The sequence below is a fragment of the Callorhinus ursinus genome, unplaced genomic scaffold (genome assembly GCF_003265705.2).
Source record: "Callorhinus ursinus isolate GAN/ISIS: 27379988/994484 unplaced genomic scaffold, GSC_fseal_2.0 scaffold35, whole genome shotgun sequence".
Classification (NCBI taxonomy): Eukaryota; Metazoa; Chordata; class Mammalia; order Carnivora; family Otariidae; genus Callorhinus; species Callorhinus ursinus.
Window position 1 is genome coordinate 1,663,430 of NW_027397097.1, and position 19,672 is coordinate 1,683,101.

The 19,672-nt window shown below is 50.8% G+C and overlaps 1 protein-coding gene across 1 annotated transcript; it reads left to right on the forward strand.

Moving 5' to 3' along the window:
- The first annotated feature begins 8,863 nt into the window (after positions 1-8,863).
- Positions 8,864-19,570, forward strand: RHOG (ras homolog family member G). Its single transcript, XM_025894258.2, has 2 exons — positions 8,864-9,013; positions 18,333-19,570. The coding sequence occupies exon 2, from the start codon at positions 18,402-18,404 to the stop codon at positions 18,975-18,977; it is 576 nt and encodes a 191-aa protein (XP_025750043.1). The 5' UTR covers positions 8,864-9,013; positions 18,333-18,401; the 3' UTR covers positions 18,978-19,570.
- Positions 19,571-19,672: the final 102 nt, after the last annotated feature.

Sequence of the window (19,672 nt, forward strand, 5' to 3'; positions counted from 1 at the left end):
GAGGTGTTGGCGACTTAGAATGAGTGCCCCAATGAAGAGAGCCGCGCGTGGGCCTCCTTCAACAGAGCCTGCATTTCCTGTTCTCTCTCGAGCATGCTGTCAGCAGATCTTTACTAAAACCTGCTCTGTGCCCTACCCTGCCCTTGGCACCGGAGGCAGGGGAAGGAATTAGGCGCAGTCTCTCCTCTGACTGACAGTGCTAAGCCAGCTACCTGTTCTGAGCGAGCCCTCTGAAGACCAGGAACATGGATTTGCCCAACAGCTGCCTGGCTTAGGGGATAGGCTGCTGATGTAAAAATACACTTCTAACCTCATCTACTACCACTCTTCCCCACTCTCAAGCTCCGAGCACACTGGCCTTCTTTAAGTTCCTCAAACACGTTGAACCTTCACCATCGGACCTTTGTATCTGCTGTTGCTTCTGCCTGAAACACTCTCCCCTTTACCTCCAGCTCCCCGTGTAGCTGTTCTTTCCTTCTTCCAGATACAATTCAAGGTCTCCTCAGGAACTCCCATTTCTGACCAGTGCCTCAAGTCCAGAATTAGACCAAACAGATGTCCACCTCCCTCCACCCCGTAAGATTGAGTTTTCAAATGTCAGGGGGTAGTGTCTTATTCATCTTTGAAAAAGGAGGATGCAGCCATAGGCCCTGCACAAAGTAAGTGCTCAGTAAAAGTTGGTAGACATGAGTTAATTCATTTGATCACTAAAATATTTATTGAATAACAACTCTGTGCTGGGAAACTGGCCAGAACAGATGAGCACCTGACCTAGGTTCTACTAGACATATGCTCTGAGTCAGGGCCCTTAAGCTCAAATGGCAAAGTTGGCAAATAGATAACACAATTGAGAGAAGTAGGTGAATAATAGGGAGTGGCGGGGACTATGGCACAATGGAGAAAAGGCAGGAAGGTGGACTCAGTATTGCTGGATCATCTTTAAGAGAAGTTAGAAAGCTGAACTTTTACATGACATATCCCCTTTTTTAGTACTAGCAATTAATTAAAAGTAAAAAGCCCTGGGACACCTGGGTGGCTCAGTCAGTTACTTGTCTCCCTTCGGCTCATGTCATGATCCCAGGGTCCTGGGATCGAGTCCCACATTGGTCTCCTTGCTCAGCAGGAAGCCTGCTTCTCCCTCTGCCTGCTGCTCCCCCTGCTTGTGCTTTCTCTCTCTCTGACCAAAAATAAATAAATAAATAAAAGATCTTTAAATAAATAAATAAATAAATAAATGTGAAAAGCCCTGTATGGACCATATAAACACATTTGCAGTGTAAATTAATCACTCAGATTGCTAGCTTGTCACTTCTGCCTAAGCCAACTTGCCTACTCACTCATTTGTCTAAGAGAATACCCCAGCAAAAAAGAAAGTAAAACATGTTTAACTTCCTTTAAACTTGACTGCATTGTTTCTCTTAGCTACCACATGATTTTTTAGGGAGTATGGGTGCATAACCCATTTGATACAAAAAGCCTGGGTCTTGAAGGCAGGAAGTGAGGGTCTGTTACCAATTCACACCAAAAACTTGAACCTGTCAAAGCATGTTGCGTTTCCTGTGAGGCTAAAATGGTGGCTGGGAACTAATAACAGAATTAGCATATGAGGTGCCTGGCTGGCTCAGTCAGTAGAGCATGCAACTCGTGATCTCAGGATCCTGAGTTCAAGCCCCACATTGGGTGTGGAGCCTCCTTAATTTTAAAAAGAAAGAAAGAGAGAAAGAAAGAGAGAGAGAAAGAAAAAGAGAAAGAGAAAGAAGTAGCATATGATCCAGCAATTCCACTTCTGGATATACACTCAAAAAAATTGAAAACAGGGTCTCAAAAAGATATTTGTACACCCATGTTCATAGCAGCACTGTTCACAATAGCCAAAAGGTAAAATCTGAATGGAAAGACAGATGAATAAACAAAATGTGGTATATACATACAGTGGAATATTATTCCGCCTTAAAAAGGAAGAAAATTCTACATGCTACAACATGGATGAACTTTGAGGACATTATGCTAAGTAAAATAAGCTGATCACAAAAGATAAATACTATATGATTCTACCTATATGAGGTACCTAAAGTAGTGAAATTCAGAGAGAAAGAAAGCAGGATAGTGGTTGCCAGGAGAGGATAGGGAATTGTTTATTTATTTATTTTTTGACAGAGAGAGAGAGCGAGAGCAGGAACACAAGCAGGGGTAGTGGGAGAGGGAGAAGCAGGCTTCCCGCCAAGCAGGGAGCCCGATGTGGGACTCGATCCCAGGACACCGGGATCACGACCTGAGCCAAAGGCAGACGCTTAACGACTGAGCCACCCAGGCGCCCAAGGATAGGGAATTGTTTAAAGGATATAGTTCAGTATTTAAAGATTGGTTGCAAAACAATGTGAATGTACCTAACATGACTGAACTATGCACTTAAAAATGGCGAAGAAGGGGCACCTGGGTGGCTCAGTCAGTTAAGTGTCTGCTTTGGCTCAGGTCATGATCCCGGGGTCCTGGGATGAGCCCCAAGTCAGTTTCCTGCTCAGCGGGGAGTCAGCTTCTCCCTCTGCCTCTGCCCCTCCTCCCAGTTCGTGCTCACTCTCTTCCTCTCTCTCAAAATAAATAAAATCTTTTTTTAAAATGGTGAAGAAGATAAACTTTATGTTCTGTGTATTTTACCACAATTAAAACAAAAATAAAAATAAACGGTATCTGGGAACGAAAGCCATGGCCTAGATAACAGGAGGAACATTTCGGTTTCCTCTCTCCGCCTCCAAGATCATGATTAACATCAGAAAACCTAGTTGCCAGGGCACCTGGGTGGCTCAGTCGGTTAAGTGTCTGCCTTAGGCTCAGGTCCTGATCCCAGGAACCTGGGAATGAGCCCCCACTGGGCTCCCTGCTCAGCAGGGGAGCCTGCTTTTCCCTCTCTCTCTGCCTCTCCCCTTTGCTCATGCACTCTCTTTCTCTCTCTCAAATAAATAAATAAAATCTTTAGGAAAAAAAAAGTTCCCCTCTGGATCTCAGTCTCCCCAACTATAGGGTGTATAAGTACTAGATTATTAATTCAGTCTGGCTTTAATATTCTACAACACAGGAAAATCCTGAGACCTCATGGATCTTCCTGGATCTGAAGCTGTGACTCTCACTTCAACAGTCCCTATGTTGGGTCCTCATGTGAGTGTAGCCTCTGCAAGAACCCCTCATCACATTATGAGTCTCAAGAGGAAACAGAGAGTTTTTTTTTTCTCCCATCTGTCTTTTTTAAACTTTTACACCAAGCCTTTACCGTATACCAGGTGTATCTCCCTTGAATTGCTCTCAGGGCCTTGCTCCTGATATTCTGCAGATGTTGGTTAAATCGAATTGGACTAACAATTCTCGTGCCTCCATTCCACTCTTTGCCCGAGCTTTCACATCAAACAACTCTCTCATTCACAAGAGCTCTTCTAGGTAAGACAGAGGCTATACTCATTGTAGATAAAGAAACTAAGGCTGAGGCCACCACACCAAGCTCTCTCCTTTGGAATTTTCTCTCTATCCTGCAAGTCTCAGCTCCAGTGAAAGAAAAGCATCCATGCCTTGACCAATGATGACAGAATAGCATGAACCAAAAGTTGTGATTAGTCAAAAAAAAAAAAAAAAAAAAAAAAAGACCCAGCTCAAAACTCACCCCTTCCTTCCTTTGCCACCTTGCCTGACTTGCCCAACTTGCCCTGTGTCTCCAGTCTTCTGCTATACCTTAGAGTACTGATACAACTGGATTATGATTATCTCATAAGTATCTGGCTTCCCCATTAGCTTCTGGGTTCATCAGGGATTGAATTTCATTCACCTTCATACTCCCCCAGGCTAGGATTTGACCAAGTACAAACCTGGTACTCAATAAAAGTGCGTGAATGAATGATGTGTGTTCTCTATGAACTGGCTGTCATGTCTCTAGCTGTCATTCCTCGACACCACAGGGTTTCTGGTTACTGATAGCTTTCATTTGGGAAATGACAGTATCTTCACTAGAAGTGCCATAAAGAGTCCTAAATCTGCTCACAAAAGTTTAGTTTAGAATCCCCGAATATGGGGATTTGTGTTCTCAGTGGCGCCCTCTGGTGTCCAAAAATGGCAAGTACCGCTATCCCTGAGAAACCGCCCAGGATCTGGCTGGGTAGGAATGAGTAAAGAGATTTTGGCTTCTAGTAATTCTTCCCATACTAGTTTCACAAAGAAAATCACCTCCTCTTCCAAAATCAGGTCTAGGATCTTAGTACCAATGTTCATTTATTGATTAAACATACTGAGCACCTGTTCATAACAACCCAGTTCCTATCTTTGAAGAGCTCAGTTTTGGGGGGAAATTTCTATATGAATAGTAATTAGCACTTGTTGATAATGTCTCGAGAGGAATTGGTACAGGGTCAGGTGAGGGAAAACAGGAGGAGCAAGTAATTGCCTAAAGCAATCAGAGGGTGTGCAGAGGCACACAACTGGGGTGAGGGGGAGGGGTTCTGGAATTAGATTGCCTAGATTCACATCTTGACACTGTGGCCTGACCACAGAAACTGAATTGTTTCTGGGTCACACCAGAGCTGAAGAAGGAGGAATTCCCAGAGGGGATTATGCCAAATGAGGTGAGTGCCACCCAGTTTGGAAAACCTCAAAGATGCAAAAGTGCCCTGGAGGGAAACAGGGCAACTATTATCCCACCTGCCTGGGAGAGGAGGGACCCTCCTAGGAGATAAGGCCAGGCCCTAGCCCTTCCTACCCCCATCTAGTTCCTTCCTACCATCCATCAGGAACGATGGATCAGAGGATGCAACTCTAGAACTCTGTTTCATTTGTCACTTCCCCTGTTTGTTCTTTTTGCTATCTCCTGTCTTGCTCATCATTTTCCCATGTCATGAAATGGGACATCAGGCTTGTCTTTGGGGGTAGCAATGAAGAACAGTAACGAAGGGGAGACTCCTACTTCTCCTAAGGCAAGCTGAGAGAGAGAACACCAGGGAATCAAGAGGAGCCCCATCAGAGACTAAGGAAAACTCAGATTTAGGGTTAGTCTGAAGAGGTTGAGGCTGAGACCGAGCAGAAGACCCTTGTGAGCCACTGGTGAGCTATAGGAGATGGAGCTCATACAGACTAGGCTGGGAAGACCTGTTTGGAAGACACCAGGGCAGAGGTGAAATCATTTCAAGGCTTTTTTCCTCCTTTCTGTCTCCGCCCTGCTCTTTTAGGGGAACCAAGTCATGGACATAGAGAGAAATTAATGTTTGTTGTACCCTGGGCAATCTGCTAGGCATTCTATTTGCATTCTCTCATTTAATCCTCACAATTCCACAAAGCACGTAGCATTGTCATTTAAAAATGGAAGTAAATGACTCTGTTCTATGCTCTTAGAGCACATAAGCACCTCTTTATGATCTATCTCCCTTGCTAGTTACATCAGAATGGGGACTTATCTATGTTTTCACCACTGCGTCATTAACATGTGACATTATACCTAGCCCAGAGAAGGTTTTCAATAAATAGGAGTTCAAGGAATGAATGAGAGAGTTCATGTGACTTGTCAAAGGCCACTACGAAAGTGATACAACTAGGATTTGAATCCTGGACTGTCTGGCTTCAGAACCTGTCTATGATCTCTCTGTTTTATCCCCCACCGGGTACTTTCATACACTGTCTCTCTTCTGAATGTCCCAGCCCGTGTCCTTGCTTCTCAGCTGCTTGTGAGCACAAACATACGCGACCTACCAAGAGCTCACCTATTCAGGGAAAGCAAGTGAGAGAGGAGGAAGAAGAAACAGCCCTATGGGGTCTGTGTCCTCTTCTTATATTCTTCAGCTAAGCATCTTCCTCCTCCAAGAAACCTTTGCAGACACTCCCACCCCATTACCTGTCTCCCACTCCTGTGGCCTTATTGGCCCATCCTATATCTGTGCCCTAAAAGTGGCTCTAAGTCATCTGGCCTCTAATGGTTCTACCCAGGTCAGTGCTTTATTACTGCAATTTTATTCCACAGATATATACTGAAGACAAATGGGTGCTCAGGCCTGCCTGTGCCAGGCCCAGTGGGTGAACACAAAGATGAATCAGACACAGCCTCAAAGGACTTATAGTCAGTGGGAGAGACAGACATTAGGCACAGATACAATTAACTAGAACACAAAGCAAGATGACCTAAATGGTATTAAAGAACTATGAGCAATAAGTTACATGCATAAGCCTTAATCACTTAATTATTATTCTAAAGAGTATATCATAGAAAGTCAGAGCTCAAAAGTATCATCTGTTTTAACCCCTTGTTTTCCAGTGGAGGAGTCTGAGACCCTGAGAAGGGTGAGGCCTAGCCTATGGTCTCAGTGGCCAGTTTGGCTGAGCCAACACTAGACTTCAGGCCCTCTGAAGCCCAGCGCAGGGCTCTTTCTTCTTCCTCTGGTATTTTCATATGCAGCAGCCCCATATCCCACCAGATCATGAAATCCTCAAGGTCAAGTCAGGCTCTCCCACTTAAGCAAGCTGAACCAGGGCCAGGCATGCCCATGACCAAGGGCTCTGGAAATTCAGTCCGAGCCTAGGCTGCCAACCCAGCCTTTCGGTTTACTGTGTGTTATGTGCAACCTCTTCTTACCGCTATGCTTCTAAAATTGATTTTCAAATATTTTTTACAGGAAACTTTTAAAAAATAAGCTCTTGGGGCACCTGGGGGGCACAGTCAGTTGAGGCCCCGACTCTTGGCTAGAGTCATGCTCTCAGGCTCTGTGCTCCGCACAGAGTTTGCTTGGGATTGTCTGTCTCTCTCCCTCTGTCCCTCCCCCTCGTGCTCCCTCTCGCGCTCTCTCTCTCTCTCTCTCTCAAATAAATAAATCTTAAAAAAAAAAAAAACCAAAAAATGCTTCATCCAGAACACTAGTATATAAATCAGATAAAAGTAAACCAACTCTGGCTGAAGGGAAGGGAGGCCAGAGCCCCACTATTTTCCCACTTTCAAGTCCTGGGAAGGGAACTCTAGGAACTCAGCTCAAAACCCTTTGTTCTGGGACATAGTTTTTAGTGGCTTCATAGAAGCTGCTTTAGTATGTAGTCCTCCACTGAATGCTGTCTTTTATGGAAACTCACAATCCTTTCTTAAAGAGCAAACACCAAGCGCCAGCCATGTGCTCCCAGTAAGGTATAGAGGGGAATCAGATTTCCCTTTTGTCTTTCCCGCTCTCCTCTTCTCCACACAGAGGAGTCTATCCCAAGTGCTACAGGGAGGGAGGAGACAGACCCAAACTCCACCTAGGAGGATCAGAACAAGCTTTCCCAGAAGGCTCATAGAGAATGAATTCACCTACTCAGTTATCTACCAGTCTGAATCTGACAGAGGCTTTCCTTCGTTATCCTATACCTTACCCCCCAGCTGTATGTCCTGTTGAGCACATATGAAATATGTCTAGCCAAAATTCAGATGTTCTGTGAGTGTAAAACACATACCAGATTTCAAAGCCTTAGTACAAAAAAAAAAAAGAATGTGAAATATCCTATTCTTTGGAGAGTCAATAATTTTTATATTGGTTATAGGTTGAATGATAATATTTTTGATATATTGGGCTAAGTAAAACATATCATTAAAATTAATTTTACCTGTTTCTTTCTTTTTTTTTTTTTAAAGATTTTATTTATTTAATTGACAGAGAGAGAGGGAACACAAGCCGGGGAAGTGGGAGAGGGAGAAGCAGGCTTCCCGCGGAACGGGGAGCTCGATGCGGGGCTCGATCCCAGGACCCTGGGATCATGACCTGAGCCGAAGGCAGTCGCTTAACCAACTGAGCCACCCAGGCGCCCCTAGCATGATTGTTCTCTAAAGGCATTTGTTGAATGTTTACTTTGAACCAGGCCTTGACAGCACGCCCTTTACATCCATTCTCATGTTATCTCCACAACAATAGGATGGAGAGGTTATCCTATTTTACCAAAGATAGAACTGAGGCTCTGACAGGTTAAGCTATTTATTCTCGGAGTTGTTCTTTCTCTTCATCTGGAAAGCCTCTTGGAGACAGGGAGCTTGTCTTAAACGCCTCTCAGTTTTCCTCCACAGCACCCAGCACGGAGCTCTGCACGTGGTAGGCGCTCAGAAAGTTTGTGTTGAAGGAAGGAAGGATATCCATTCCGGAGTCAGAGCTCCACGCGCAAGACCTGGGTGCAGAAGCACCAGAGGGCGCCCACGAGCCCGCCCACCCATTGGTCCCCAGGGCGCCGGCAGGATCTCGGGCCTGGGTGCGGCCCTGCAGCTCTAAGCAGTTGCGCGCCCCGCCGAGGAGAGCGGGCGAGGGGAGGCATACGTCCTGCGCCAGCCCCGCCCCCTCCCCAGAGCCCAGGCGCACCAAGCAGCCGGTTGCGGAACGACGACACGACATCCTGTTTTTGGGGCCCGCGGCTCCGCCGGCGCCTCTGCTGATCTTGTCTTTCCCCGGGTGCTGACGCCAGCTCCTCTTCCCCCAGTCTCCGCACCCTCCCCAGGGGTCTGGGGCCTTCCCACTGCTGAATCACCACCACTCCGCACTCCCCTGGGGCTCGGGGCAGGGGTGGGGACTGCCCCAGCCGGACCCACTCTGGCCAACCCCCAGCCTTGGCCAGCGCTCGATCCCTGGGCTTGACTGAGGCACCCAGCCTTGAGACGCCTGTTCTCAGCATCTTCCCGCGGGGGTTAGTGGGGGCGAGATACGGGGAGGGGGACAAAACCCTCTACTGGGGTTGGGGTGGCAAGAAGACGAGGAGAACTGACCCTAGGAGGCCTGACTTAAAGGCCTCCGAGGCAGAGGGCTGGGGTGGGGGAGCCCAAGCCCCGGCCCGGGGCTGGGCAGGCGGGAGGGGTGGGGAGTGGAGACCCGGGCGGGGGGCTCAGGCCCCTCGCACTTCCTGGTCGGGCCCCGCCCCGGCCCGCCCCCGCGCCCCGCCCCGATCGGCCCGCCCCCCCCACTTCCTCCGGCCTCCCGCTCTCACTTCCTTCTCGAGCCCCGAGCCGCTGCCGCCGCCCCCAGCTCCCCCGCGGCGGGGAGGGCACCAGGTGAGGCCCGGCGCGGGCCGGCGGACTGGGGGTCCGGGGGAGGGGAGCCGGGCTGGCGGGGACTGCGCGCTGGCGCGGGCCGGGGAAGTTTGCTTGCGGGAGGCCGCGGGCGGGAGCTTCTCGGCTCAGGGCGAGTTGGGCGGGCGCGGCCGGGCGGGCGGGGCGGGGAGCCGGCCACTGCGAGCCGGCGGCAGTTCTGGGAGGGTGGGTTTCTGTATCGAGGGAGGGAGCCACGAGGGACCGCTGAGGTGGGAGGGTCTCCCGCTCCGAGAGAAAAGTCTCCGAAGTGGAAGAGCTCAGAGCGGGGAGATGGGACTCAGGGGTGGGGTGACCTCAGAAGTTGGGGGGGTTCCGAAGTGTGTGAAGGAAGGGGGCCCTCTGGGCTGGAGAAGGCGCTCTCCCTCCGCCCCGGCAGTTGTGACATTTGGGAGGTTGGAAGGGGACGGTGTTTGTGGCCTGGGAAGCCCTAGACTGCAGAAAAAGAGCTCCCTCCCTGGAAGATCGGTGCCAATCCGGACCCACATTCGCAGGCTGCAGTCCAAGGTCCTGTGCACTCAGAGGAGGGCAGGGAGGGGGGAGCCCCGCCAGCCCCAATCCCGCTCTCTGTATGCCTGTTTTTCTGACGCCCAACCTCTTCATCCCTGGAATGAAGCAACAGGTATTTAGTTAGCAAACATCTCTGTGCCTAGTTGACCGGAGCCTGGCCTTGCTCTTTTGGGGGTAAACTGAGGAAGGAGAGGACCTGGTCTTGTCCGGTGACTAGAGATGGAATGACTCGCATTCAGAGATACTGGTGGGCCCTGACAAGAGGGCATCACTGAGAGCAGGACTATTGTGAGGAGATAGAGAGAATAGAGCTGCTGGGAGGCAGCAGGGGCTCTGGCCTTGGGAAATGATTGGGAGCATCTCCTCTTCCCCCCCTCCCTGCCCCATCGTTAGTCCCTGAATTCTATACATTCTCATTTCTCTTCCTGCATTCCTTCTTCAGACCCTATTCACAGACTCTCCATCACCCTCTTCGTCTTTAACCTAAACACGGTCATGCCTAGGCCCTGTCCTGTCACCTGCCCTGCCCCTCCGTCCACCTCTGTTTCCTGCAGCACCCCCCCACCCCCCGCCCCGGGCCTGGCTTCTCGCTCCCAAACACACATCCACTCTTTTGCTTCTTCCACCTTCCCTCGCTCCTCTCGATCTCTTTCTCTGTCTCCTTCCCCTTCAGCCATTTATCTCCAGCTTTGGGGTCCAGATCTTTGGTGAGTTTGAGAGCCTTTTCCAGATCTCCCTACCTCAGAGAGACAGGCTACAACCTCCCAGTGACAGAGATGATCAAAGGGCTGGAAAACCTTTCCCTATGTGTATTTGCATGGTATGTCCACATGTCTATATCTTTATCTCTTGGAGACAAAATAACGGCCCTCAGCCTTGAGAGGGCCCAGAGCAGGGGAAGCCAGCCAAATGAAGGGAGCCTGCCGTGGGTGAGGTTGTGGTTAGGCAGGAGGAAGCAGTCTGTAGCAGTCAGGGTAGAGCGACACAGGAGTAAAACTGGTGAGAGAGGCCATGGGAAATCAAAATCACCCACACTGTTGGATGCTTAACCAAGGGGCCAGGTCTGGAGGCTGGGGGAGAGCCTGAAGGCCCCTGACTCCAGTGCTTACTGGTTCCAACACCACCTGTTAGGGAGAATGGGACGAGGTCAGCTAGGTGTGGTGGAAGGAAAGGGAGAGGGCAAAGGCAAGATTCTGGAGGGAAGACTGTATTGCTGGTCTAACTTAGGTCTTAACTGTTCAGTTCCAGTTCAGGAAAAGAAGAGGGGTGTGAGGCAAAGGTGGCTGCTCCCTCTTCCCTGCTTCCCTGCAGGACCTGCCCAGGCTGGGAACCCATGTGCCCTGGGCTGCATCAGGAAGCCCCCTGCGGACCCCTCTGCCTTCAGGCATCATTAATATTCCCCCTCTCATCCAGGAGCCTAACTCCCTCTGTTTCAGGAATTTCTCTTCTTGAGTTTAACTTCAACCTGGCCTGGCTTTATAAGCTCCTGTCCCCATTCTAAAGCTCCTTCCTCAAGTTTTTGGGAAGCACGCTGAGAGATCCTGCCTCTCCACCTCCTCAAGGCTACTGTAGTCATTTCTCTCCATTAGGAAAAAAAAAGAGAAGTGGAGGGGAACTTTTTTGGGATTCCCAAGCACAACTAGATTTAAGAGCTAATCCGGTTCCTCATTCTATCCTTCCCCCGTGTCACAGTTGTTCCTCTCCCATGAATTGTCCCTTCTTCCACCCACCCGTATCTCCTACTGTCATTCTGGGAGGTATAGGGGGTTCCACTCCAGGAGGAAATTCTAGAACCTGCAAAAAATTCCAGCTCAGAGAAGGGTGTGCATGCAAGGTGCTTTTTCAGTATCCTGGCTCATTAAAAAACCATCCAGGAGTTCTGACTCCCTACCTGCTAAACTAGTACTTATTTTATGAAGAAATGGCTGATGTGAGATTGTCACAGATCCTGGTTGGGAATCTAGGATATGGAGAGTTGTTTCTGGCCAAATGTGTTAGGTCGGATGAGGTGGCTGATGTGAGCATTTAGGAGGTCATAGCAGGAAGATACGAGAAGTTGTCGCTGTAATGAGACAGCTGGGAAGAAGGGCCTGGGCCCAGAATGAAGACCTCTCCCTCCATATACAGTGTAGACCCATTAGTGGTGAGGCTTATAGGGGTCTGTGAGGAGGGAAACCAAAGACAAAGCCTGGGCCCAGAACAGATTGGTTTTCCTGTCTAGGGTCTAGCTTCCTCTTTTGTCCTCCTGTCATGGGCGGAGGACATCTCCCCAGGAGCTAGAGCTTACAGGAGGAGCTCCTCAGTTGGGGCAGGCGAGAGTGGCTGTCTGCCCAGTAATGTCAGTTCTAGATCATGGATAGCCTAGTGTTGGCTAGACGTGAGAGCCAGGGAACTTGGAAGCAAAAAGGGTTCAGGCATCAACCTGATCCCTTTGGCCCATTTCCTGAAGGAATAAAACCATTGTTGGGTCATCCTAAATGAGGCCAGAAACATGGGCCCATTCCCAGGCCAGAGTAACAGTCTTCACCTTTTCCTTTGTGGAAGTGACATCAGGCTGGAGGTTAGGAGCCCCAGGTCCTTGTCCTGGCTTTGCTCCCGAATATGTATAACCTTGGTCAACTTTGCCTCTTGTCATTCAGTTCCAACATTAGGGAGTTGCCCGTTAATACCCTCAGTGAACACAGAGAATACTGAGAGCTCTAACTCTCCTTCCCCTAAGAAGCTCCTTATAGCGGTACCCCCCACTCTGGGCCCTGCTGTCTCACATCAGCCTTGATCTGACAGGCCTCAGTAGCCTCTGCGTATCTGTCCAGGGTTGGGACCAGTGGCTCCTTTCCCCCAAAGCACAAGGATTCTTACAGGTTGAGAGCAGAGAATTAGGCAGAGTACTGGGGATTATCCCTTGGGGGGGGCAGCAATATGGGGGAGTACCCTCTGCCCTGTTCCAGCTCTGCCCCACTGACAGTGGAAAATTGGTGCCGGAGTTTCCTCCCTGATGTGTTTTTCCCTGTGGAAACCCCCTCAGAGCTGGGGCGGGGCTGGGTCTCTCTGGGGGTATTTTCAGGTGGGGGAGGCAGGATTGGGAGGGTGGCATTTCTGTACAGCATCGTGTGAAATGAGCAAAGGCAAAGGAAGTGCCACTTCACAGGCCTTTCATGGGGCCCGGGGACTGCTGAGCTGCTGTTAGGCGGGGAGGAGGAAGGGAGGAGGAAGCAAGTGTTGGAGCCTTCCTCTGTGCTGCCTGGTGGGGGGAGGGGCAGCCTCCTTAGCTCCCCCAGCCAGAGCTGCCCTGGCCCTGGGGGCTCACCCCTTGTGGAGCACCCAAGGTCCTGGGATGGTGAGAGAAGGAAGGGACTGGGACTTTAGTGAAGGGGTCCCAGCCCCCCCCCCCCCAGTGCCTTCCCAGCTACACCTGTCGTCCTTCCAGCCCCTAGCAGGTGGAGTCAACTCTCTTTGCCTCTTTCCCTACCTGCTGCAGTGCAGGATCCTCTGCAGGGGGTGAAGGGTGGAGAATAGCAAGAAGTGGAGAGTTCTTCAGCATACGTTCTTTTTTGTTTTAAGGCTGGGAACTAGGCTGTCTTGGGTTCTGTCCCTGCTGATGGGGACAAGGGGAAGAATGAGAGAGACTCAGCCCATGGCCTGGTCCCAGCCCCACACTGACCTCATGTCTCCCCCAGCTTCCTCCTCCTAGCCCAGCTGCAGCCAGCTGCAGCGCCTTTGAGCCTTTTCATATCACCTCTCCACCTCTCCTTCAAAACAAACAGACTTGCAGAGCTTCTGAAGCCATTTCCAATACAAACCCTGACCCTCCCCTCGTCCTTGACCAACGGTCTTCTGATGTTCCCAGTTCTTAGCCTTATCAGGATGACTTTTCCTACCCCTCTTTCTCATCACCTCTGGGCCAGCTATGCCTGCATCCCCTCCTCTCAGCCGTCCATCTGAGGACAGGGCGATCTAGCCTGTGTGTTCAGTATTCTAAACTGTACTCCACAGAGGAAGGAGGAAGTTGGTTACCCTGGTCTTATGTCTCCTGGGCATGGAGGCTCTTCCTTGTTCCCAGAATCAAAGTCTGGATTAATGGGTGAGAAGATGTGTGTCAGTCTGCAGCTTTTGCCCAGCCCTCTGCTGGGCTTCTGGAAGTAAGCGGGACAGACTTCCCTCCTCGTGAGGCATCCAGTTCAGTGCAGTGAATAAATAGTTCAGACAGTGCTGGGGAAGGTAGGGCAGGAGAGGGGGTTGCTTTGGTGTCCTAGAGAAGCGGGGGAACAGAACTGGACCCTGCAGGACTGGGAGGCTCTGAGGCGAGGAAACAGAATTCTAGGAAGAGGAACTCCCATGTGCAAAGACAGGAGGGATGGATTGAGTTCATTCAGTTATTTACTGACAGCCACCGTGTGCTGTGCTCAGCCTAAGGAGATAGATCTGCGAGGACCTTGCCCTTTAGACCCTCCCAGTCTAGTGACAAGAGATAAGATTCAGATCAGCCTCCATGTGATGCAAGTTAGAATATACCTGTGAGAGAAACTGGGACCAGACCTGGGATGGGATAAGTCATTTGGATTTGGGTGATTTACAAAAACTTTCCTGGAGGAAGTGGCAAGAGTGCCTGGCTCTGAAGGACCAAGGTTAGAGGTACACACAGGAGTAAGGACGGGTTGGAGGATGGAAATGGGGAAGAAATGCTGGATTCCCATAGGGACAGGAAATATTGCTGCTTGATGTGTTTTGGGGAAGAGTATGTGGAGGCTGCATGTAGAGGATCAGGGTGGTGTGGCCAGAGCTCAGGAACAGAATGCCCACAGACAGATTGTAGTTCGAATGAGTTTCAGGTAGGGCTGTAGAAGGGGAGCCCCGTGCCAGGGAGGCAGGTTAGAAGGCTGCAGCAAGTTCCCGTTACCCCCACACTCCCCCATTTCTTACAGCCCATTCTTCCCCTCCCCCACTCCCAGTTGGGACACTTCCCCTGCTTTAACGGACACCAAGATCTGGCAATCAGGCAATCTGCTGCTTCCTTTCCCTCCCCCATTCTGGGCCTGCCTGGGCCACACCCCAAGACCAGGTCCCACAGGGTGCAAGCTGGGCTCCAGAAACCACACTCAGACAACATTAGCCCCGCATGAGTTGTGCTCCTTGTGGGAGCGACGTCAAGGTGGTAGTGTCCCTTATGTGGCACAGGTTAGACCTCACCTTCTAGCATGTGCCCTCCTTAAATGAGCTGTGGGAACTTAATTGACCCAGCTCAGGCCATAGGATTTCAGAGAAAAGAGTTGTCCTGGGAGAGAGGACAAAAGTCTGAGCTAGACCTGAGTGGGGAGAATTGGGCTGATGCCACCACTCAGACACCTGCATACTCAGTGCTTTCTGCCTCTTGGGATGAAAGGCATTGCTTTTGTAACCTCTTGTGTGCACAGCACTTCCCAGTTTACAACGTGCACTCATTCCCATGATCAGGGATCCTCACTGCTGCTGTTTGAGGCAGGGAGGGCAAGTGTTATCATTCCTTTTGTACAGATGAAGAAACTGAGGCTCCAGGGAGGGAAGTGACTTACTTGCTTATGGTCTCTAAGACAGCTGGTCAGGGGGAACTTGGAGGCTGTGTGACACCTTGAGGAAAACATGGGATTTTGGATCACAAAACTGGGGTTTATGTCCTGACTTCCAAGCTAACGAGCTCTGTGATGTTGGGTTACTTTAACTGCCCTGAGCTTGTTTGCTAATCAGTAAATTAGGAATATTACCAGTAGGTAGTCATAAGGAGCAAGTAACAACATCACGTGACCTAGGAAAGGTTGTACGTTGGGCGGATTTTTGATCAAGGGGCAGAGTCAGCAGGTGAGCCCCAGAGGTCAGATTCAGGCATCTCGTGCGCCTGACTCTAGCTACACCGCTTCTGCTTTGCCCTGTTTCTGGACACTACCTCACTCAGATCCTTTTCCGGTGTCAGTCCCTGTTCCCTTGCCAGCCCGGAAGCTACCCCGTCCCTCCCAGCTTCTTTGAGGGCTGATTTACTGATTGCTGGTTGATAACCCCTCCCTGGAGAGCTGCCTGGAGCCTGCTATACTTCCATTCTCTTGGGCCTGGTGACTGCCGGCCAGAGAGTTCCCTCTTACGCCTTCCTGCCAGGGCCAGCCCAGTGTTGGGCTTGCAGGGGAAAGAGTTCCCAGTCACACCGCCATACCCACTCCCCTGCTCTGTGTGGAACTGAAGATTTACAAGCCCAGGAGTCCTCTCAGATTGCCGGTGTCTCCCAGATAATCCTGTGGACACAAGCAATGGCTCTTTTCCCCCACCCCCAAAAAACTGGTTGCTCCTTTCCCAGGGAAGGAGTCACAGAATCCTGAGAATGAATGTGCTCCAACTTGCCCCAGTGTGCCCAGGCCTTATGCATGTCCTGACTCAGCCCTCCTACCCCCACCTGGGGGCCTTTGCTGCCCCCATCACCCTATCCCCTGCTCCCAGGGCTCTTGATGTCTCATCTACCTAGTGCCCTTGTCACAGGCATTTTTCTCCCCATTTCATGGATTGGGAAACTGAGGCCCAGAGAGGGTAAGTGCCTCATGCTTGGTTGCAGTGAATCAGCAGCAGAGCAGAGCTGGGGCTAAGACTTAGGTTAGGTCTCTTGACTTACAGTCTGAGGTTCCCTCCGCTGCCCTAGGGGACCCTTATTTCCTTCCCGGACCTGTTCCCAACGTTCTCTATCTTCTTTCCTGAGATTGAACATATACTTATTCATGCAAATAAGATGGAAATATTTTTAATGCCCAGAGAGGCAACCTTAAGAGTGAAACCATTTCCCTCCAAGCTGGCCCCAGGGGAAGTGGGGACCTGGGAGGGAGCTGGGGCCATCCCTGGGTCCTGTGCAGATCCCATACCCCCAGGATTCTGTTTCTGTTTCCAATGGGGGAATTCCTTCCCCCTCCCTCCATTTGATTTTTGAGGCTTCTGAACCAATGATTGAGAGGTCCAACTGGGGGAGGGTAATGGGGTTCTCAGACGAGGGTATAGTTTGTATAAAGTGAAATGGGGAAAATGGGCCAGCAGTGATGGTGCTTGGGTGGAACAAGGGATGCTTAGAGATCCCATGTCTCCTCCCAGGGAGTAGGGACCTGGTTGTGGGAGAGAGGGAAAGGAAGTCACATACTGGCCAGAAAAAGTCTCCCCCCCCCCCACCATGGCTGAGAGGAAGTAGCCAAGGAGAGGAGGAATCTTGCCACAGCAGTATAAATAATCACAGGGTTTCCGGAAGCTCTGCTCTGTTCCAGAACTCAGAAGAGCAGTTCCTCACCCCAAAGCCCTGTGCACTGCAGAGGGGATCAGGGTGATGGCTGGAGCTGGGACTTCTCTTATACTTACCCCACTAATAATTACAGCAGCCTGTTTATTTGGCACTTCCTGTGTGCCACACCTCATGCCAAACACTTTCTTCATGTTTGCTCATTTCATACTCTTGGCAATTCTAACACAATAGGCAAGATTATTCCCATTTTACAGATGAGAAACTTGAGACTCAGGAAACTTAAATATGTTGCCCAAGATCAAACATAACTGGTTGGTGGAACTAGGATTAGAATCCCTGGCCAGTCTGACTTCGGCATGGATTCTCAGTGATGGTGCTTTAATGGCACTATGTTCTCTATCCAAGAGTCTGGAAGCTTCTGAAATTTTTCGGAGGCACATGCCATGATCTCAGGAAAAGGAACATGAAGGGGCAAATCAAATGTTTGTTTTCCTCTTCCGCCCATCCCTCTTGGCTGGGCTTGGAGGATCTACCCTACCCCACCAAGGGCTTTGAGAGAAGATGCTGATGTCTGGGAGCCATAGCCTTTGCCTCTTTCATCATTGTATACCAGACTCCAGACCAAATCCCAGCCCTGGCTCAATCTCCAGTATTCTCCTGCACTGAGTTGCGAGAGAAGGTTTACTGTGCTTACAGGAGTTATGGGGTCAGCTCTCCCGCCTTCTCCCCATCCCTCAAGCACCCTGGATTGAGATAGGGCAGCTGTCTAGACAATTTTGCTCCTTACTTAGCAGGTTTCTCTTTGTGCCTTTTCGTTTGTACTTAATAGCCAAGAGGTCAGGTTTGGAGTTAAAACATTAGTGCACTGGGCAGGGTGGGCCCTGAGTTAGTAGAAGCCCTACCATGGCTACATCTCAGAGCGACCTGGGACAGCTGCTATGTGCTAGAACCCCTCTCCAGTCTACTCAGTGGGAGGGGTCCCTATTTGGTAGAGGATCTGGTAGATCCCCTACTTACGTACCTCACTTTTTGTGTCTATACTGCCTAGAGGGGGAAAAAAAGTAGCTAATACTTATCAAATACTTATTATGACCCAAGGTACTGTTCTAAATGCCTTGGATGTGTTAATTTCCATAATCCTTACAACAGCCCAGTAAGGTAGGGAGCATTTTACCCTCATATTACAGCTAAGAATACTGAGGCATACAGAGGTTAAGTAATTTGTCCAGGGTCACCTGGATAGGAAATAGAAGAACCAGGATTTGACCTTATTCAGTCTGGTACCAGCACTTATTTGCCTCACATAACATATTACACGTTATACTGCCATCCTCCCTACACCTGAGCATCTTGGCTTGGTCTCAGGGCCTCTCTCTCATTGTGTTTCTCGCTCTCTCAGAGATCTGTCTTCATGGGATTGCAGGATGGTGTCAGGTTAAGAGAATAGGAGCTGGTTTCCCCCTGTGTGTTCCCATTCTTTCTCCCCAGCTGGTAGAGGCCTCCCTAACCATGCGTGTCCCTTCAATCTGTCCACAGGTCACTGCATCCGGAGGGGCCCAGAAGGGGAAGGAGGCATTTGCCTCCACTGTCGCAGCTGCACCCACGATGCAGAGCATCAAGTGTGTGGTAGTGGGCGATGGGGCTGTGGGCAAGACGTGCCTGCTCATCTGCTACACAACCAACGCCTTCCCCAAGGAGTACATCCCCACAGTGTTCGACAATTACAGCGCCCAGAGCGCAGTGGATGGGCGCACCGTGAACCTGAACCTGTGGGACACAGCGGGCCAGGAGGAGTACGACCGACTGCGCACACTCTCCTACCCTCAGACCAACGTCTTTGTCATCTGCTTCTCCATTGCCAGTCCGCCCTCCTACGAGAATGTGCGGCACAAGTGGCATCCGGAGGTGTGCCACCACTGCCCCGACGTGCCCATCCTCCTGGTGGGCACCAAGAAGGACCTGAGAGCCCAGCCTGACACCCTACGGCGCCTTAAGGAGCAGGGCCAGGCACCCATCACACCGCAGCAGGGCCAGGCCCTGGCCAAGCAGATCCATGCTGTGCGCTACCTCGAGTGCTCGGCCCTGCAGCAGGACGGCGTCAAGGAAGTGTTCGCTGAGGCTGTCCGGGCTGTGCTCAACCCCACGCCCATCAAGCGTGGGCGGTCCTGTGTCCTCTTGTGACCCTGGCACTCGGCTTGGAGGCTGCCCCTGCCCCCCCACCAGTTGTGCCTTGGCGCCTTGTCTGCCCCCAGCTGTGCCTTAAGGACTAATTCTGGCACCCCTTGCCAGGGGGCTCCCTGAATGCCCTTTTCTCTGAATGCCTAGTTCTCCTTAATGAGGCCCACAGGGAAAGGGGCTTCGGGCCCTGCCCCGCTCTGCTTGGGAACACCAGGTATTCCTGAGAGGTCACCCAGGCCAAGGTTGGACCCCTCCCCAAGAAGCCAACCCAAGTGCCCCTCCCCCATCACCCCTACTGACCAGTTGATCCAGCTTCCCACACAGATGTTGCTGCCTATTGTGGTGCCTTCTCTCAGGTTAGGAGCTCTCAGATGTCCCTAACCTCTCCCTTGCTGCTCTTTGAATTGCTTCCCCCTCAAGATGCTCTCTCCCTTCCCCAAAGAAGGAGCCACAGAATCCTGAGATGAATGTGCCCTAACCTACCCCCATGTGCCCAGGCCTTATGCATCTGCTGACTGATTCAGCCCCCCCTTCCCCAGGCTCCTGGGGGCCTTTCCTACCCCCATCAGTATCAATAAAACCTCCTGTCTCCAGTGGCCCTTGCTCCTCCCTGTGTGCTAGGCATTGGGGGTTGGGCAGGGGATGGGCATGGGCTAGGGCTCCCCAGAGACTGGGAGCCTTTTGTTTCCTATAAAAGG